This window comes from Loxodonta africana, chromosome 23, assembly GCF_030014295.1.
Source record: "Loxodonta africana isolate mLoxAfr1 chromosome 23, mLoxAfr1.hap2, whole genome shotgun sequence".
NCBI classification, from domain to species: Eukaryota; Metazoa; Chordata; class Mammalia; order Proboscidea; family Elephantidae; genus Loxodonta; species Loxodonta africana.
In genome coordinates this window covers 24740380-24762386 of record NC_087364.1, presented here as the reverse complement: position 1 = coordinate 24762386, position 22007 = coordinate 24740380, and the positions used below count along the sequence as shown (strand labels likewise).

At 40.5% G+C, this 22007-nt stretch overlaps 1 protein-coding gene across 1 annotated transcript in view; it reads left to right on the top strand.

The window, feature by feature from the left end:
• TNFRSF19 (TNF receptor superfamily member 19) overlaps positions 1 to 22007 on the top strand; it is a 113618-nt gene that overhangs the window by 34957 nt on the left and 56654 nt on the right. Inside the window, exons 4-5 of the mRNA XM_003414033.3 lie at positions 8049 to 8227; positions 19311 to 19396. Coding sequence (XP_003414081.3) covers positions 8049 to 8227; positions 19311 to 19396 — 265 coding nt within the window. The remainder of the gene's footprint in view (positions 1 to 8048; positions 8228 to 19310; positions 19397 to 22007) is intronic.

Genomic DNA, 22007 nt, shown 5'->3' with positions numbered 1-22007 from the left:
TTTTAAAGTTCAAAGAACCAAAGCTAATAACTTATTGGCTGTACAAATAAATAGTGCTTGTGCCCTAAGGCCCCAGAATGTGTTTCATGGACAATTGATGGTCTGTGAGGAGTTCTCACGTGGTCTGTAGAACTAGTCTAAAATATAGGTGGCATCTGCCAGTGTTTTTGTTAAGTGCTGGATTTGTAAAGGGAGAAGAGAGAGAAGGGGATTTAGGGACTGTTTACTTTGAGCAATTTTGCTACTGGAAAGCCACCAAATGTGGCTTAAAAATATTGGGCAGAGTGACAGAGCTACTGCGGCTGCCAGCTTGGGTGGAAGCAGCCCAGCTGGAAGCAGCTGTCTCTTGTCCTGGAACACAGATAAGGGAAGCTGCTCCCAACCACCCTCTCCCAGCCCAGGAGGAAGTGCACCCGAGGACTGCTGGGCCTGAGCAAACCCAACCAAAGCGGTTGTCGTAGAGTCAACCCCGACTCATGGCGATCCTTTGTGTGTCAGGGTGGAACTGGGCTCCATAGGGTTTTCAATGGCAGATTTTTCAGAAATAGGTCACCAGGGCTTTCTTCCAAGGTGCCTTTGGGTGGACCTAGCTGTTAAGCATTTGCTCCACTATCGCTGTAGGCTCTGGACAGGCTTTTGCTCCCTGGAATGAAAAAGCTCTAGAAAGCTCGCCTTAAACAATATTTGCTTACCCATTTGTTTACTCAGCAAGTGTTTGTTTATTGACCACTGGCCTATTATGTACTAGGTGCTGTGATCAGCTTTTGGAAAGGAGAGGACAAAGAAGGTGTCAGGTACCAAGGATTGTTCACTTCTTGAGTGATTTTAGGCAGCAAGTAGGAACCCTATGGCAATCCATTTTTAAAAACATTCACACTATTATGTTATCCATATGTATATTTTCCCACCTTAAATTTTGTTAATAAAAAGATAGTTTCAGGGAAGCATCAGCTCCTTCCTTCTGGCTTTTAAGGTACATAATTTTAAAGTCATAATTTCAAAAATAAAGACTATACGCTATTTTAAAGCTGAAATGCTTCTCTACCATTGATACCAGTGGTAGATCATGCTCCATAAAAATGAAGCACACATACCTAATGCTGAAGCCCAGACCGCGTGACTGACTCCCTCTTCTTCCTCCTGCTCCTACTACTTATTCCCCTTCTCCCTACAAGCCAAGCGCACACGCACACACACACACTCAAACACTTACTGTTGTTAGCTGCCGTTGACCCCCACCCCCCGCCCCAGCAATATAGAACAAAATGTTTCAGATCGGACTGTTGTGATCCATAGAGTTTTCACTGACTGATTTTTCAGAAGGAATTTGCCAGGCCTTTCTTCCAGCCTGTCTTAGTCTGGAAGCTCCACTGAAACCTGTTCAGCATCCTAGCAACATGCAGGTCCCCACTGACAGGTGGGTGGTAGCTGCACATGAGGCGCCTTGGCCAGGGATCAAACCCAGGCCTCCTGCATGGAAGGCAAGAATTCTACCACTGAACGACCACTACCCCTCCACCACACACCCACACACCCACACACACGCACACACGCACACACCCACACACACAGTCCTGCTACTGAAGTGATAGGAAGAGATCTCCAGTGCAGCCCAGAAAGCCTAAACCCAGCACAGTGAGCATGGCTAGCTTATTGTCCTCTTCTTTAAGTACTCTTTGTTTTATTCCACCGAAAATCCATTCATACCTTTTCTTCCATTTCCAGTGTAGCAGACTAGCTTACCAGAGAATATAATAATTCTGGGGAAATTGCCCCCTTCTATTCAGAACTTCTGGGGGGAAAACAAAATATTTTATACTCTTTTCATTAGATGCACAGTTAGGTCATCTGACCAATGCATGTGCAAGTCATTTGGAGTCCTGGCGGCAAAACAGTTAAGCATTCGGCTGCTAACTGAAAGGTTGGCCTTTCGAACCCATCTGCGACTCCACAGGAGAAAGACCTGGTGATCTGCTCCTGTAAAGACTACAGCCTAGGAAACCCTATGGGGCAGTTCCATTCTGTAATACATGGGGTCGCCATGAGTCAGAATCGACTGGACAGCACCTAACATCACCACCCATCTCTGTCATAACACTTGGGCGTAATGAGTGTTAGAAGAGTTCCTGATGAGCAAATTAGGCTACATGCATATGCTGGGCTTCCTGGTGGTGTTCTGTCTTCATGCCAATATGAAGTATTCCCTAAGGTGCACTGAGTGCAGGAAAAAAAATTGTAGTTGCAGAACAGCGTGTGAGAACAAACACAACTAGAATATTCTGGCCAGGTAAAAAACCTGGTAACAGTGTTTGCCTGTATAGAGGATGCTGAGGACTAGGGGTGGGAAGAAAGGCACAGTTTAAATTTTTTTTAAGAAAACGTTGTTTAGTAGGTTTGCAATATAAAACATGATAATAAAAGAAAAAGGGAAAGAAACAGCCTCTAGCCAAAGTGGAAGAACCAGTTTGAAAATGCACAATTTCAGCGTATGCTAATGAGCGTTGCAGTGGGTCGCAGGCTGTTCGGCTTCACTTTCAGTTGTATTCCGATGGTTCTTCTTCTCCTGGTAGTTTTTCACTGAACTTAGTGGGGAAGATTTCAAGGCATTTTAACCACCCAGTTTTACTAAGTGAAATAAAAACATATCAAAGCATATACTTATATTGGGGGTAATTTAATATTTATATGCTGTTTACTTTATAGCCTGGATTTAAAATAATTACAGAGTCTCTGTGTTTATGATGTTTTAGATATATGGCAATCAGCTCTTACAGTGCTTGCTGCCATAGGCCTTGTAAAAAACTGTAATTTAATTCCTTGGAAACAGTTTCCCTGAATTTCTAGCTAACTCAAGGTTTGTGAGAACTTGTAGAATGACCACTTCATGAATTTCATGAACTGCAAATTTTTTTTGAAGTTTAAAAATATTATTGGACTGGGTTTCTAATATCTTTTTTTCTAAATTTTATTTATTTTGTTGTTGAAAATATACACAGCAAAACATACACCAATTCAACAGTTTCTACACGTACAATTTAGTAACATTTATTACATTCTTGCAGTTGCAAAACCATTCTCACCCTCCTTTTCTGAGTTGTTTCTTCCTCATTAACATAAACTCACTGCCCCCTAATGTTTCTGTCTAATCTTTCAAATTGCTGTTGTCAGTTTGATCCCATACAGATAGTTCTTAAAAGAGCATAAAGCTAAAGGCAGTTTGTTTTTTTTTTTATTGTTCAGTTTTAGGAAGACTTAAGGGATATTTCTGGTTTAAGGTTTAAAGATTATCTCAGGGCAATAGTTCAGGGGTTCATCCATCCTCTGTGGCTCCAGAAATCCTAGCATCCATGAGAATTTCAAATTCTGTTCCAAGTTTTCTCCCTTTTGGTCAGGATGCTTCTATGGAATCTTTGATCAAAATGTTCAGTAATGGTAGCTGGGCACTATCCAGTTCTCCTGGTCTCATGGCAAAGTAGGCAGTTGTTCACAGAAGCAATTAACCACATATTCCATTTCCTCCTATCCCTGACTCTCCTTTCTCTGTCGCTTCTGGTGAATAGAGGCCAATTGCTGTGCCTTAGATGGCTGCTTGCAAGCTTTTAAAACCCCAGGCACTATGCAGCGAACTAGGAGGTAGAACAGAAGCACTAAACACATTGTTAGGCCAGTTAACTGGGATGTCCCATGAAACCATGACCCTAAACCTCCAAAACAAGGAACCAGATCCCATGAGGTATTTGGTTGTACATAAGCAGCCTCAGTAGCTACTCTTTGTAATATTAGCTTTTTGAAAATAGCAAATACTAGAGGAAATATATTTTAAATAAAAGTCCCCCTAACTAAGCAATCTTTATAAAAGTCTCAGGAGAGTATATGGTCCATGGTATGTGCTTAGTAAATTTTGAAATTATTTTGCAGTAGTAATGGATACGAAGTCAATTGTCCCATATTTCAACCCCTCACCTCAACTTATCCCCCTAAAAATTATTATTGCTGTCACAAAAGCATATAAACGCAAGACAGAGATAGTTAATATCTAGGGAATGAAGGCAAAACATGAGGCATTTGGAGCCTGGCCTTTTTTCCTTTCTTTACATTGATTTGCCAGTGTAGATTGGAAATATGCATGCACATGGACACACACACACACACACAATATTCATGAATGCCCATTCTATAAAATAGAATGACATGTAAATGATACAGAATATATGGCAAATAAATATTGGTCCAAATGACTTTTGCATATAATTAAAAACTCTAGAATACAGTCAGGAATAAAAAAGAAACATCAAGACTTCCCTAATACTAAAACATAGGTTTTTTTCAAGAGATGAGATCATTAAAACTCATTTCCAGTTGGATCAGTTATCTAGTTTCTCAGGAAAGAAGGGAGGAAGTAAACTTTCGGAGACAACCCTATTCAACAGGAGCAAGGAATGACAGTCAACTCCTTGGCCACCAAGTTGACATGGAGACGATTCCAACTCAGGGTGGCCCCATTTGCGTCAGAGAAGAACTGTACTCCATAAGGTTTTCAATGGCAGGTTTTTCAAAAATAGATCTCCAGGCCTTTCTTTTGAGGTACCTCTGGGTGAACTTGAACCTTCAACCCTAAAAGCTCAATGGGTTTGTACCACCAGGTACTGTGACTGCTTGGCAGAGGGTATTAAAACAGCAGACTCACTAAAGGAGACACGGGCTCTGTAGTTACTTGTATTAGAGCCCCCTGCAGTAGTTGATTCAATAAGGTGAGATTAAAAGGCACAGTTGTGATGCTTTTTAGAAAGATTTTTATTCGTAACAATGTTCTAGATGGAAAGTGGTATGTTTCAAAGAACTTAGAAATTTGGGTTCTGAAGATCTTGTTCCCCATTGAAACTTCGTTATATTTGAATGAAGGAAGTTTTTGTTGTTGTTGTTTTGTTTTGGGGGGAGGGAAGAGTAGTCGAGAATCCAAAATAATAATCTTAGATATGCTTTATTTATTGAATGCCTCCTCTGTGCTCGATTTATAGTTTAGGGGCTTTATATGTTCTCCCATTTCTTCTTCACAGCAACACTGTAGGGCAAGTATTACTAGTTGCATTTCACAGATAAAGAGACTGAGGATCAGAGGGTAATCAAAATAACCTAGCCAACGAGTAGTAGGATTGGTATGCAAACTCATGTGCTCCGGTGCATAGGAAAAGACACATTGTTTTTGTCCTACCTCAGCCTGGCTTTAAAAAAAAAAAAAAATCCGACACCATTTTTTCCCAGTTTAATTCACCCGTTACTGTTTCCCCTTTCTCTTTCCCTTTGTTTTCCCCCTTCTACCCGGCTTCCTCTTTTGTTGTCTTTTAACTTGTACATGAAACTTAGAATTTGGGCCACCTGAATCTAAGCACGATTTTCATACACTCCTCTTGTCTGAACCTTGACGTGGGCACTTAGCATGAGAGCCCCGCTTTCTCTGTCTTCAGAATGCCATTCAGGCCACCCTTTGATCCTGGAATACTTTGTGGCTGAGACTGTCTCCTACACTTAAAAGTCTTCGGAAGCACATAGCTTGCTCAGCAACTGAAGTACTTATCAAAATCACAAATCTGTCTCCGCTCTGAACGGCATTGCCCATACACAAAGCGCCCGACAGCCACGGACCGCCCTGCAGAGATGGAGTACTTTTCCAACGAAATTCTTTTTAATATGTGTCTTTATTGTTTTTCCAATTACAAGAGTAATAAATGCTGTTTGCAAAACGTAAATCATTTCAGAAAGATAAAGCTGAAACTGCCGCGTAATTCCGCTGATCGCCCTCCCCACCCGAGAGATAATCCCTGTTAACAATTTTAAAGAAATTCTTATTTGTGAATTATTCTTTGAAATCAGGTGGTATTTTTTACTCCTAGCCTGTGCACTTAGCTGAGGACATGGACCAGCTAGGACACTGAGGATTCAGATGGTTGTTGACCCTACACTTTCTCTTTCTCCCCAAATCTTTGTTATACGTGCTCAAGATACACATAAGAAAGACAGGCAAAGAAGGCATCACTCATCAGAAATGTGAATAAGCTAATTAGTAAAAAATTCTAGATGGAAGTGATACTATTCAATTGAAACCAAGAAAATACTATCCCTTGTGTTGATTTTTATTTAATTTTTAGCCAGTAAGTACTGCTGAGTTGACTATAACTATACAAGAAGAAATTAAAATAAACAAATTTTAGAGAAGAATGGGAATGTTAACCTAGCTGGGACTTGCATTCTGGCGTCCTGGTTCAGACGTGAGGAAGCTGAGGCCCTCAGAGACTGTGCCCCTGCCAGTCCTCCCCGGCTGCGATTGGCCCGTGTGTGCCGGCTTCGTCTGCACACTCACAGCTTGGATGCCCTCTCGCAGCTCTTAAGGCGCTGTTATTTTGTTTAATGGCCAAGCAGCACACGTTCTATAGAAACCTCATGAAGTGTTAGCATTTGAGTATGTAATTTTTCAGACCTTTTTCTATGTATACATATACCATATACATAAAGAACCTGAGAGACCCTATTAGTATAGTGATTGAGAAGTCTGACTCTGGTATTAAACAGCCTAAGTTCAAGTCTTAGTTCTAATACTAGATATGAAACCTTGGAGAAGAGTCCCTGGGTGGTGCAAAAGGTTAACAGACTCCCCTGCTAACCAAAAGATTGAAAGTTCAAGTTTACCCAGAGGCATCTTGGAAGAAAGACCTGGCGGTCTACTTCCAAAAAATCAGCCACTGAAAACCCTGCAGAGCACAGTTCTGCTCTTACGCACATGAGGTCACCATGAGTTGGAGTCCACTTAATGGCAACTGGTTTGATTTTTTAACCTTGGAGAAGCTACCTAACTTCTCTGAAGCTCAGTCCCCCCATCCATGAAATGGGAATAATGATGATGCTTCCCTCATTGGGAAGGAATAAGGATTAACGAGCTAACGTGTACAAAGTTCCTGGTGTAGAGTAAGCACTCAGTAAATGTTAGGACTTACCGTTAATGTTTTTGTGTAAAAATGGGGTCATACATGTAATTCTGTTTTACGATTTGTTTTTTTAAGTGTCATGAGCATATACGTATGTCAATAAACATGTCATCCTTTTTATGGTTGCATGATAATTGCGTTATATGATATACTATACTTTAAGGAGCCCTGGTAGTGCAGTGGTTAAGTGCTTGGCTGCTAATCAAAAGGTCGATAGTTCAAACCCACCAGCCTCTCTGCAGGAGAAAGATGTGGCAGCCTGCTTCCATAAAGATTATAGCCTTGGAAACCCTACAGGGCAGTTCTACTCTGTCTTACAGGGTCAGTATGAGTCAAAATCGACTCGGCAAGCAACAAGAACATACTGTCTTTAGTTCTTGAACTTATAGAAATGATCAAATGTGGATCAAAGAGCCATTCGTTTTACCCATCCTTGGAATGTAATGCTTCTTCTGATGGCCAAAGCTGGAGAGGCTTGAGAATTTTATTACCGTAGGGTTTTTATCTGAACACAAATTTAGCATTCTTTTAGAAAATACGTAAGAATCATTCTACTTTCAGAAAATATTGAGGTGCTAAAAATTTCAAGGAGCTCTCAGCTGGTTAGATTCGTGGACACGTAAACTTGTGAAATTTCTTATGCACTTGTCCTCCGTTCCTAAAAGCTGACCCTTAACATCTAAGTATGTGTTTTCTGCCTTGGTAAGTGACTACATGTCTGACTGTCTCACCGACTTTAGTTTCTGGACACTCACAGGACTGCCTTCAGTAGACCAGAAGAGTGCAATCATTCCGCCTTAGTCTAGTGATAGTGCAGCAGCAGGAGCCCTCGGCCCTTTCTAATTCAAATAATCAAGGCTTCTTGGGTCAAGTGGATGACTGAGTGAGCTTGTAGCAGTAAGATTCACAATGGAGGACGCATTGGAACTTGCCAAAGCACTGCCTTTGTCTCTAGCAAGGCCGCAGTTCGGCGATGACTACACCAGGGCCTCATCTTATCCCAGCAGCCATTCCTTCTTCACACTTGCAGTATCTGAATGGCTTTCTCTTGTTTGTTAATCCCCACAGGAGTGCGGCTTTGGCTATGGGGAGGATGCACAGTGCATGATATGTAGGCCGCACAGGTTCAAGGAGGACTGGGGCTTCCAGAAGTGCAAGCCATGTCTTGACTGTGCCCTGGTGAACCGCTTCCAGAAGGCAAACTGCTCTGTCACCAGTGACGCTGTCTGTGGGGACTGCCTCCCAGGGTAAGTAGGTGATGTCTTTGTCTCCTCATCATTCAGTTAGATAATTTTTGAGACATTCTTCTTGATCCCTTCCAAACCTGAGTGCACACTGATATTAACCCTGAGGTATTTGTCAGGTGTTCATGTCCTTGCCTCTCAATGTTTATTCTCTAGATACTTTATGCCTAGTAAGTGCCATGCACTCTGCCAGGCACTGGTTATAAAATATAATAAGTAAACATACCAACATAGGATTGTAATTGCTAGCTGCCATCAGGTTGGCCCCGACTCACGGCAGCCCCAGGCACAATGGAACAAAATGCTGCTTGGTCCCGCTCTATCCCCGTGGTTGGTTGTAGATTGGACCATTGTGTTCCATAGGGTTTTCAATAGCTGACTTTTGGAAGTAGGTCTCTATGCCTTTCTTCCTAGTCTGTCTTAGTCTGAAAGCTCCTCTGAAACCTGTTCAGCATCACAGCAACACGCAAGCCTTGTTTTGACAGATGGGTGGTGGCTGTGCATGAGGCCCATTGATCAGGAATCAAACCCAGGTCTCTCGTATGGAAGATGAGAATTCTACCTCAGAACCACCACTGCCTTAACATAGGATTAGTGTCATGAAAATGTAAAGAGCTCCTCCAAACCAATAAAAAAGAAAAATATGGACAGAAGGACCAAAGAATCAACAATTTATGCAAGAAGAAACACATTTGGCCAATAATCATTCATCCTTCATTAGTGATCAGAGAAATGCAAATGTGACCATTAAACAATTTCAGCAAGTATTTCTGAGCAGCTACTAGGCATCGTTTTAGGTACATGGGATGTGTCAGTGAATAAAAAGGGAAAAGATCCCTGCCCATGTGGGCTTATATTCTAACAGGTTTTTAAAAATACCCAAACAGGAAATAATGAATAAGTAAATGGTGTGGAATGGTAGGAAATGATAATTTGCTGTGGAGAAAAGAAAGCCTAGAGCAGATAAGGGGGTTAGAAAGTACCATGGTGGTAGGGTGGCAGTATTAAATTGGGTAACCGGGATAGGCTTTATTGCCAAGATCTGAGCCCAGGCTTGATGGAGGTGAAGGAATGGGCACATATGTATGGTGAAGACCTTCAATGTACACATTGAAAATGTACCCAGGCCAGGGAAAGAAGGGGGACTGTACCTGCAGCAGGTGGAGAAGTAAAGCCAGTGGGAGAAATTTTAAAGGTTGGAGTGCTTCGAAGCAACCATTGGACAAATGTGCCATGTAAGAGAGAGTTGGAGCACAGAGCTTGTGAAGAGCTGGACTCAGGGAGGCGCCGATCATGGATTGTCAGGGAGTGAGGAGGCATTGCTACAGGAGACACGAGGGGAAAGAGACAAAGCAGAACATCCTGATGATTTAATGGGCAAAACCTCGAGCCAGTGCTACAGACCAAAGAAGAGGGAGAAACCAGAATTCCAGACGCAGAAAACAGACTTGAATGCAATCGTAAGAAACAACCAGAATCAACAGCATTACAGGAGTGGCAAACATTTTTGGACATCTATAATCTACCAGGCACTGGGTTCAAAGTAATGTACATGAAGTATATCTATAATGTTCACAGTATTTTAAATGAAGAAACTGAACCTTATAAAAGTTTAAGTTATTCAGGCAAGTTCACTTAGCTAGTAAGTGGTGAAGCTTGGGCTGAAATTCAGGCAGGTGAGCACCAGAGTCCATGCTCTAAATCTCTAAAGTAAAGGACTCTGATCTGGATTAACCAGAACATGCCCACAGACACAGGGTGGTTTTGACTGGTTCTGGGCTCCTTGTAGAAGGCAAAGGGAGAGATAAAGCTCTGGACCTGAAGGGGAGAAAACCAAACCAAACCCGCTGCCATTGAGTCAATTCTCAGTTATGACGACCACATGTATTACAGAGTAGAACTGCTCCTTAGGGTTTTCTAGGCTGTAATCTTTATGGAAGCAGATCACCAGGCCTTTTTTCCAAGGCATCTCTGGATGGGTTCGAACTGCCAACCGTTCAGTTTATAATGAGCACAAACCATTTTCACCACCCAGGAACCTTGAAGGGGAGAAACAGGGTAGGTATGTAGTGTTGTGGGTCAAGCGCAGCCTTATGCAAACACTCAGCATCTAAGGATGAGCAAAAAGTGGTAGTCAAACACCAAAAACACACAACAAAAGAGAAAATAGCTATACTGGACCTCATCAACATTAAAAGCTATTTTACTTCATATGGAGCATTTTTAGGGGCGTGAAACTATTCTGCATTTTACTGTAGTGGTGGACACATGACATTGTATGTTTGTGAAAACCCATAGGACACTACAATACAAAGAGAGAACCCTAATTTATATTCCAGCTCATAGCGACCCTATAGGACAGAGTTGAACTGCCCCATAGAGTTTCCAAGGTGGATTCGAACTGCCGACCTTTTGGTTAGCAGCTATAGCTCACCATAGCTCTCAACTAACCACTGCAACACCAGGGCTGCGAACTATGGACTTTAATTAGTAATAATGTATTGATATTGGTTCATCCATTGTAACAAATGCATCACAGGAAATACAAGACCTTAATAATAGGAGAAAGAGTCCTCAGGGGGCAGGAGTATATGGGAACTCTTTGTATTTCTTGTACAATGTTTCTATAAAACTAAAACTGCTCTAAAAAAAATAAAATATATTTTAGAAAACTACTTTGCTTCAAAGGATACCATCAGGATGGTGAAAAGACAATCCACAGAACGGGAGAAAATATTTTCAAACCCTATATCTGATTAGGAACTTGTATCTAGAATGTGCAAAGAACTCTTACAAATCAATAATAAAAAGATAAATAACCCAGTTGAAAAGTGGGCAAAGTAACTGGATAGACATTTTTCCCAAGGGAGAGATACATATGGCCAGTAAGCTCAAAGGTGCTCAGCGTCATTCGCCATTAAAGAAATGCGAATTGGAACCGCAGTGAGGCACCACTTTACACCCGCTAGGATGGCCATACTAAAAAAGCTGGGCAGCAACAAGTATTTGGTGAAGATGTAGAGAAGCTGAAACTGTCACACGCTGGTGGCGGGAATGTAAAATGGTTCAACCACTGTGGAAAACAGTCTGGCAATACCTCAAAGTGTTAAAGAAAGAGTTATCTCATGAGGAAGCAATTCCACTCCTAGGTGTATTCGGAATAGAAATGAAAGCGTATGTCCATACATAAACTTGTGTGTGAATGCTCATAGTAATAGCCACAAGGTGGAAACAACCCAAATATCGACCAACAGATGAAGAAACGAAATGTGCTATATCTATACAACGGAATGTTATTTGACCGTAAAAAGGAATGAAGTTCAGAGACATGCCATAACATGGATCAACCTGGAAAACATTTATGCAGAGTGAAAGAAACCAGACATAAGAGGACAAACATTGTATGATTCCAGTGATAGGAAATGTCCAGAATAGGCAAATCTGTAGACAGAAACTAGATTAGTTGTTGCCCAGAGGTGGTGGTGGGCAGAACGGGTGGGGGTGGACAGGTGGGTGTGTGTGTGTTGACTTCTACTGGGTTCAGGGTTTCTTTTTTGGGTAATGAAAGTGTTCTAAAATTAATTGTAGCGGTGGTTACACAATTATGTGAATATACTAAAAGCCATTGAATTGTACATTTTTAATGTATGAATTGTATATGTGAACTATATCTCAATAAACATGATACAGAAACAAAAGTCATGGCCCATCATCTCAGACATGTGCTGATATCTGTGAATATCATTGCCCAGAGTTTTGATATTGTGTGAATCTAATCGAGAAACATGAACTGAACGTCTAACATATCGTTGCTGTCTGTATCCTACAATCCTTGATGAAAGCATGTCCGTGTGTGTATCCTCTCTTCACCTGAGGGCTGGAACAGAGGTGTCCACAGCAGATGCAGGTGCTAAGCTAGGCAGTGTCCAGAGGACTGGGAAAGAGCTCAGGATCCAAGGACTTGTTGCAAAGCCGTTCCCTCTGTTTTTAAGCAGAGGGAACCGTAATGGGTGTGGGGCTGGAGCACCCTTTCATCTGAGAGAGGATACGTCTCCCCAGATGCCAACAAAGCATTGTTCCTCATGCTTACCCTCATTCATTGTCATTTGAGCCCACTGCTTTAGTTTCGTTAATGTTTGTTCATTCGTTAAGTAAATATTGATATTCGGGAAAGCTAAAAATGAATAGGCATTTGAATGACATGTTAAACAATTTATATGAGTAGTTTACTATTACATCCTTTTGAAACCAGCTTCAATATATGAGGCAGGCGATAATTCCTCGGTGACTTTTAGCCAGGCCTTTTCAGAGTGTTTTACAAGTTCTCTTCCAGTTTGATTACATTTCTGCGAAGAAAGCAAATAGTTGAAACCCATTCTACAGGCAGGAAAATTAAAGAAAAATGAGATTAAAAAAAATAAGCAAATCACATATTGCTTCCAGAAAAAAAGATGTCAACTCCAGGCATAAGTTGGGCATTTTTCCCCGGTGCCACTCCTGCCTTCTACAGCCTCAGACAGTTGCTCTCGAGTCATTTCTGATTCATGGCAGCTGTATGTGTGTCAGAGTAGAACTGTGTTCCACAGGGCTTTCAATGGCTGATTTTTCAAAAGCAGGTCAAGTCGCCAAGCCTCTCTTCCAAGGTGCCTTTCAGTGGATTCAAACCTCCAACCTTTCAATTAGCCGCTGAGCGCTTTAATGGTTTTCACCATTCAGGGAATCCTCTGCAGTCTCAACCTCACTCTAATTATCTGCTACCCATAAGCTCAACCCCAACAGGATCCCAGCAGTTTTGTCCTCGGTAGCAAGTTGGATGTGGAAATAGTCCGCCCTTGCTCTGTGCCCACAATCTGAGCGATTAGAGAGCAATTTGTTCCCTTGTTCCCAAATAAGTTCAACAGCTGTAGGCCAGTTACTTAGCTTCTCTCACAGCCATCATCCTCGTATACAAAATTATCACCTGGTAACAACCTGCAGAAAGATTAAAATGCACTGCATGTAAAGTGCTTAGCCCATAAAAAAATTTTCTTTTTTAGCCCATAGTAAGCACTAAATAAATATTTGACATGATTGCCAGCTAATGTCAATGGAGACCAGTGAAAGCTTGCCGCTACTCTTTTTTTTTTGTTTTCAGAGTGTGGTCGGTTGGCCTATGACCTCCTCTGCTGGGCCCCAGTGCATCAGCCCCTTCTCTGCTAGACGGACCTGGAGCCCTGTGCTGAAGGGACAACCTGCTTCTGCCAGGCCTCTGTCACTTCTAGAAATGATGAATAGGAGCGGTGATAACGGGCATCCTCGTCTTGTTCTCATTTTCAAGAGAAATGCTTTCAGCCTCGCTCTGTTGAGAATGATGTTGGCCGTTGGTTTTGTAGAGAGGCTCTTTATTATGTCAAGGAATTTTGCTTCTGTTCCTATTTTATTGAGAATTTTTATCAGGAATGGGTGTTAGACTTTATCGAATGCATTTTCTGCATCGATTGAGACGATCACGTGATTCTTTTCTTTTGTTCTATTTATGTGGTGGATTACGTTGATTGGTTTTAGTGTATTAGTTTTTTGATATGATGCTCAATTCTACTGGCTAGAGTTTTGTTGAGAATTTTTGCATCTATATTCATGAGAGATAATGGTCTGTCATTTTCTTTTTTTGTGATATCTTTGCCTGGCTTTGGTATCAGGGTTATGCTGGCTTCATAGAATGAATTTAAGACTATTCCTTTCTTTTCTATGCTCTGAAATAGCCTGAGTAGAGCTGGTGTGAGCTCTTATCTGAATGTTTGGTAGAATTCTCCAGTGAAGCAGTCCAGACCAGGGCTTTTGTTGTTGTTGGGAGTTTTTTTGTTTTTTTTTTAATTACCGTTTCAATTTCCTCTTGTTATGGGTCTGTTCATGTTTTCTGTCTCAGTTTGTGTTACTTTTGGTAGATAGTGTGTTTCTAGAAATTTGTCCATTTCCTCTAGGTTCTCAAATTTGTTAGGAGTACAGTTTTTTATAGAATTCCTTTGTATTTCAGTTGGGTCTGTTGTAATGGCCCCCGTCTCATTTTTATGTGGGTTATTTGCTTCCTCTCCTGTTTTTCTTTCGCCAGCTTGGCCAGTGGTTTCTGGATTTTGTTGCTCTTTTCAAAGAGCCAATTTTTGGTTTTGTTCATTTTTTTCTGTTGTTTTTCTGTTCTCGATCTCATTTATTTCTGCTCTAATCGTTATCATTTCCTTTCATCTAGTGCCTGTGGGCTTCTTTCGCTGTTCTTTTTCTATTTATTCGAGTTGTAGGGCTAACACTTTTATTTTGGCCCTTTCTTTTTTGATGTGTGCATCCATTGCTATAAATTGACCTCTGAGCACTGCCTTTGATGTGTTCCAAAGATTTTGGTATGATGTGTTTTCATTCTCATTTGATTCTAGGAATTTTTTGATTCCCTATTTGATTTCTTCTATTATCCAGTTGTTTTTAAGCAAGGTGTTACTCAGTTTCCATGTATTTGGTTTTTTTCCTTCCTCTTCCTGTTATCAATTTCTACTTTTACAGCATTGTAATCAGAGAGAATGCTTTATATTATTTTGATGTTTCGGATTTTATTGAAGGTTGCTTTGTGGCCTAAAATGCAGCCTATCCTGGAGAATGTTCCATGTCCATTGGAAAAGAATATATGTTTTGTTGCTGTTGGGTCAGGTGTTCTATATTTGTCTGTGAGGTCAAGTTGGTTGATTTTGTCCTTTAGATCTTCTATATCTTTGTTGAGTTTCTTGCTAGACATTCTGTCCTTTACTGAGAATGGTGTGTTGAAGTCTCTTACTATTATCATGGAACTTTCTATTCTCCTTTCACTGCCGTTAGAGTTTGCTTTATGTATTTTGGAACACTATCGTTGGGTGTGTAGGTATTTATCAACGTTACGTCTTTTTGGTGGATTATCCCTTTAATCTTTACATAATGTCCTTCCTTGTCTTTTATGGTTGATTTTTCCTTAAAATCTATTTTATATGGGATTAGTATTGCCACTCCTGCCCTTTTTTGGTTCCTGTTTGCTTGATATATTTTTTTGCATCCTTTGATTTTTAATATATTTATGTCTTTGTGTCTAAGGTGTGTCTCTTGTAAACAGCATATTGATGGGTCATATTTTTTAATCCATTCTACCACCCTCTGTCTCTTTACGGGTGCATTTAAGCCGTGGATGTTCAGTGTGATTATAGATAGGTATGAGTTTATTGCTGTCATATTGCTGTGCTTTTTTTGTGGTGCTGACATTTCCGTTGTTCCTCTTATTTCCTATGTGGAGTTTCTTTTGTTTGTGGATATTCTTTTTTTTTATCATTATAAATTTTGCTTACTGAGTCTTTATGTTTTTTATTCTAATGAGAAGGTTTGCTAACTTTCTTTGTGTTTGCCTTGAAATTTACCCTTATCTTCCTAAGTTCGAGCCAGCCTTTTATTACTCAATACCACCTTGACTTCCTTTCCATTTGAAACTTTTATACCTACACCATTTATTCCCCCTTTTATTGTTTTGACATTGTCGTCATTTACAGATTGACATCCCTGTTTCCCGGTTTTAAGTCTTTTAGCTTTGTTTTATTATTGAGAGTTATTTACCTAGGTTGCTATCTGGCTGATGCTCTACTGTGTCTTAGACTCAGGTTGTTTTCAGTTCTGTAACTGAAGGACTCCCTATAATATTTCTTGTAAATTTGGTTTGGTTTTTATGAATTCCCTTAATTTCTGTTTATCTGAATATGTCCAAATTGTGCCATCGTATTTGTGAGAGAGTTTTGCAGGGTATATTATTCTTGGTTGGAAGTTTTTTTTCTTTCAAGGTTTTATAGCTGCCATCCCATTGGCTTCTTACCCATATAGTTTCTGCCAAGTAATCAGAGCTTAGTCTTATTTCTTCCTACTTAAGTAACTTTTTGTTTGTTTCGAGCTGTTCTCAGGATTCTTTCTTTGTCTTTGGCTTTGTCAAATGTGATTATGATATATCTCAGTGAGTTTCTTTTGGGGTCTATCCCATATGGAGTTCTTTGAGCTTCTTAGGTGGTCAGCTTTTTGTCTCTCATGATATTTGGGAAGTTTTTTGCCAGCGAATCTTCTACAATCTTCCATTTTCCATTTTATCCCCCTGTTCTGGAACTCCAACCACATGCAAATTTTTGCTCTTGATTGTGTCCCATATACTTCTTAGGTTTTCTTCATTTTTCTCCATTCTTTTCTCTGATTTTTTCCTCAAAGTAGTGTCCTTTTATTTGTCTTCGGTCTCACTGACTCTGTCTTCCATTGTTTCATATTTGCTCCTAGAACCTTATATTGAGTTGTCCGTTTCTAAAATTTTGTTTTTTGTCTTTTGAGTTTCTAGTTGCTGTTTTTATATGATTTCTAACTTCTTGTTTATTTTGATGTTTGTTCTTGTATTATTTTCCTGAATTCTTCTTTTGCTCTGTCTGTGTTTTGCTTGATTTTGGCTATGTTTAGGTTGGTTTTGTCTGTGTTTTCCATGATTTTGTCTTTTCTTTTGTCCCTTGTTTTTGTCTGTGTTTTCCTTGATCTCTTTCCTAATCTCTTGGAGAGTCTTTTGAATGCCGTATCAGGTAGTTACCGTGTCTTTTCTTCTATCAGAGGGTCATCTGACTCTTTATTTTGGTCATTCCCTGGAGCCATCTTGCCTTTTTTAAATATGTTTTGATATTATCTGCTGTCTCCGAGACATTACAGTATTATTTTCTTTATTTATTGATTGTATGTTCATTTGTTTTGTCCTGATTTTTGTTGTTGTTGTTGTTGTTATATCAGGGTTGGTGGGCCAGGTGTGCTTTGCTGCCTGCTCCCCTGTGGGTATGATAGCTCTCATCACCTTGTCCAAGTAGATGGGGCAACAGCAGGTAGAGTGAGCCTGCATTGCTATACACTACTTTGGCAAGGTGGCTGAGGGCACACTAGCCAGGCGGTATCTGCCTCCTGATGTTGGTCCTGCATTGTAGGAATGTTCACAACCCTATCGGTGGGGGTCTCAGACAGGGAGTGGTACAGGCTCACTCCCCACCATTCAGCAGCTGGTTGAGTGGTGGGAGACAAGGGGCAGTGCGGGCCTGGTGTGGCGGCAGGCCTGAGCACCAGGTACACTCTAGCTGCAGTGGCACATCATGGGCCGGCATGAAAAGGGGTGTGGTGTATGGGGCTAGATGGGAGGAGAAAGAAAAGGGAAGAAAAAGAAAAAGAGAAGGAAAAAATGTCAGGTATGGAAGTGAAAAAAGTAATCGCATCATGCTCTTTAGTTTTAATTATTAAAAATTTAAATTATGAAATGTTCTTCTTTTGAGAATTACCATGCTTTGCCTATTTTTTAACTTTTTAAAATTGTACTTAGATGGTTTACAGAAAAACTAGCTTCTCATTAAACAAGTAGTATTATTGTCTTGTGACATTAGTTGCCAACCCCATGACACATCAACACTTTCCCCTTCTTGATGTTCAGTTCCCTATTACCAGCTTGCCTGTCCCCTCCTGCCTTCTCATCCTTGCCCCTGGGCCTGTGTTTAGTCTAGTTTTGTTTTATGGGCCTGTCTAATCTTTGGCTGAAGGGTGAATCTCAGGAATGACTTCATTACTGAGCTAAAAGCGTGTCTGGAGGCGATACTCTCAGGGTTTCTCCAGTCTCTGTCAGACCAGTAAGTCTGGAAATTTTTTTGTGTGTGTGTGAGTTAGAATTTTGTTCTGTATTTTTCTCCAGCCCTGTCTGGGACTCCTTTGCCTATTTTTCAATTACAATGTTCACTTTAGCCACAAGGATTTTTAAATTTTAAGTTATAGACTGTAAACTGTACTATGATTAGAAATATTTTTCAATTTTGTTTTGCTCATTAGCCATCCTAATGATGCTTTATTTATTTACTTATTTATTTTTGCTCTTCGGACATCTTTAAAAAATTTTTTGTGGTCAAAGCTTTAATCTGTTCTTCTCTAACTCCCAGGCTTCTGCATACTTAGAAAGACTTCCCAAGATCCACATTGTTTAACTCTCGCCTTAAAATTTTCTAAATACCTTTGTGGTTTCCTTGGCTTTTTTAGCCCCTGAATTCCAAATCTTAAAAACTAGCACTTTATTTGGGAGTCCCTGTGTGGTGCACATGCTTTAGGTACTAGACTACTAAGCTGGAAGGTTGGTGGTTCAAATCTACCCAGAGGCTCCTTGGAAGAAATGCCTGATGATTTGCCTCCAAAAGCCAGTACAGTTCTCGTCTGCACATATGTTAACATAATTCAGAATCAACAGCAACTAACAATAATAGTGATTGTTTCTAGATGGAGCAGTTCTACTCTGTACACTCGGGGTCTCCATGAATCAGAATTGACTCAATGGCAGTTGACAACAGCAACAACAGCACTTTATTTATACGGTGTTTTGTAGTTTAAATTACAGTAGAAAAGCCAAAGATCACTGATTTTATATTCCCTCACCAACACCCCCACCCCAATGTAGACAAAGTGTCCTCTGAGTGAAATCACCAACGTTGTGTTAAGTGAAATTGGTATTTATCAAGTTCCCACAGCATGCTTAGCTGGGCTTCTTCAAGAATGTGTCTTTATAAGATACTACAATGCTGGAGGCATTGTATCACTGGTATTTCAGATACCAGCAGGATCACCTATGGTGGACAGGTTTCAGCAGAGCTTCCAGACTAAGACAGGCTATGAAGAAAGGCCTGACAATCCACTTCCAAAAAGCAGCCAAGGAAAACCCTATGATTTACAATGGAATATTGTCCGATATAGTGCTGGAAGATAAGCCCTCTAGGTTGGAAGGCACTCAGAATACACAGTGGCTGCAAAAATGCACTGGAGCATACCAATGATGGTGAAGAAAGCACAGGACCAGGCAATGTTTCATGCTGTTACCTGTGGGGTCACCATGATTCGGAGCCGACTTGATGGCACCTAACAACAACAACATTATATTTAAACTTTGAAGTACATTTTATTAAAACCATAGAACTGCTAATAGAGACTGCCCATAATTTATGACATAAATCTGTTTGCTCAACTGTGAGCTTAGATGAAAGCACTAACAGGATTGTTTTCCTTTATCTTCCAGATTTTATAGGAAGACGAAGCTGGTTGGTTTCCAGGACATGGAGTGTGTACCTTGTGGAGATCCTCCTCCTCCTTACGAGCCACACTGTAAGTGAACTTTACCCAAAAAGCAGATGGGACTCTTGGCTTAAAAAAAAAAAAAAAAAAAAAAACTTCCTTCATTTGGCAGATGGAGTAGAATCTGTCTCCGCTGTGGGGCTACAGAGTATGCACCCTTTGATCAAGCTTTCCAGAAGGACCTGAAGCCCTTTTATTGTGGGCTTCAGTCAGCAAACTGTGCTCATTGGTTTGAATCGCAGTGAAATACAGACATTCTGCAGTGGTCCATTCTAGTTCTTACCTTTTATTCTAGATATATAACTCAGGAAACTGCAGTTCATTAGATGCGTTCCATCGTAATGGCTTTGTTTCTGAGACCCCACCAAAAAAAAAGAAAACAAAAACTAGTGGCCATTGAGTTAACTCCCAACTCATGGTGACCCCATGTGTTTCAGAGAATGGAACTGTGCTCCATACAGTTTTTGGTGGCTGATTTTTCAGTAGATCGAGGCACCTCTGGGTAGACTTGAATCTACAATATCTTGGTTAGCAGCCGAGCGCATTAGTTGTTTGCACGACCAGGGCTCCTTTGCCCTCACCAACCCATATAAATCTTTTCCCTTCGTAATCCCCAGATACTGTTCTGTGGTGGCTTCTCTGCCTTTCCAGAGAACTTTCTGTAGATGAAGCACCTGCCCTAATGAATATTAGTTATTTCATTTATTTATTCATGTTTCTCCTTTAACCAGTAGATGAGAACAATAACTCATGTGCATGCTTCATTGTACCACTGTGAATTAGAAAATTGGGCTATTTCCACTTTAGATTCACACTAGTTAATATTTGACCCATAGTTTTTCCTTAGATATAAAAAGGTATTTGTTACAAGTTAATATCAACCTGCTCTGATTTTGTATAGGAAGAAGAATGGCTCCTCAGTCTTCTTCATCCTAAGCACAAACCTGATGGAAGCCCAAAGTTGATGAGACAGGAAGGGAATGAGCAAGAGCCTCCCAGCAAGGGAGCTTCTTATTCTTAAGGCATGCTTGTCTGAGCCAGAGCAGGGCTCTGGTCAGCTGGGCTTAAGGGAACACAGAGCTGCTGTCTTCAGGAGGGAGAGTGAGGGAAGCTGGTTTATCCCATGCATGAGTTGCTTAGGCCTTCTGCAGGCATTGGTAATATAGGTGATTATATTTAGGAGTTGTTTTAATATAATTTTCAGTGAGCGGTATTTTAGCAGCCTAACCACAAATGTCACAAGGGGTAGCTTTAAAAAAAAAAAATTATTTATTTATTTATTTTTTTTTAGCTTTAAAGGACAGGAATTTATTTTCTCACAGTTCTGGAGGCTAGAAGTCCAAGTTCAGGGCACTGGCTCTAGGGAAAGGCTCTCTCTCTTTTATCTCTGGGGAAAGATCCTATGTCTTTTAGCTTCTGTAGCCCTGATATTCCTTGTTCCTCTGTAATCTTCACCTGGCATCTATCTTCCCCCCAGCTGGGCTTGCTCTTGTGTCTGACTTGCTCTGTTTATAGCTCCAGAGAAGTGAATAGGTTTAGGACACACCCTATATTGAATTGCCCTTATTAACATAACAAAGAAAACCCTCCTCCACGGTATTACATCTTCAGACGTAGGGGTTAGAATGCCACCACATATTTTATGGTGACACAGTTCAGTCCATAACACATGGAATCTCTCCTCTTGCTTCTTTCTAAGACATAAGTCCCCTCTGAACTAATTACAATTTTCGCATTATTTGGTAAGATCACATGCTACTTCTCTTTCCAAGAATAGCATGGTGAAGCCCATTCCATTGTGCCCTTTACCAAATGGCATTACTTTCTAATTTTCTTTTGGAGAGATAGAAGAGCAAAAAAATTAAGACCCTTTCTAACTTTTATAGAAATGTATATTGACCCTCATTTTTATGATATGTAAATACTTGCCAAATAAATCATTGCAATTAACAAATGCAATCTTGTATGCCTCCTATATATTCAAGGAGCCCTGGTGGTGAGGTGGTTAAAGCTCTTGGCCCATAACTGGAAGGCCGGCAGTTTGAACTACCAGCCACTCAGCAGGAGGAAGATGTGGCAGTCTGCTTCTGTAAAGATTATAGCCTAGAAAACCCTATGGGGCAGTTCTGCTTTGTCCTCTAGGGTTGCTATGAATCAGAGTGGACTCAACGGCATTGGGTTGGTTATTGGTTCATTATGTATTAGTCACAATACAAGTGCTTTATGTGTTTTATTAATTTTCTCTATAATCCTGTCATTTTCCCAGTTTTGTCAATGAGAACTGTAAGTCCAGAGACACTGCCATTGTTGACTGGTAAATGGCACAGACAGTATTCAAACTCAAGTCTATCTAACTCCAAATTTTATGCTCTTTCTACCACTTTACTGTCTCTTAAGAAAAATCAAACTATTTAATCTGCTCTTAATTGGCTAATATCATAGGCTACATGTTGCCTTTTTCTTGGATACAGTCATGTGCCACATAATGTCCATTTGGGCAACATATGACCACATGTATGTCCTTGGTCCCATAGGTTATAATAGAGTTTGAAATCCCGATTGGAGAACAGAATGTAGCGGACGGAACCAGATGTAGCAAATGCAACAACTTCCCGCTTACAACCCACCCGTACATTTCATG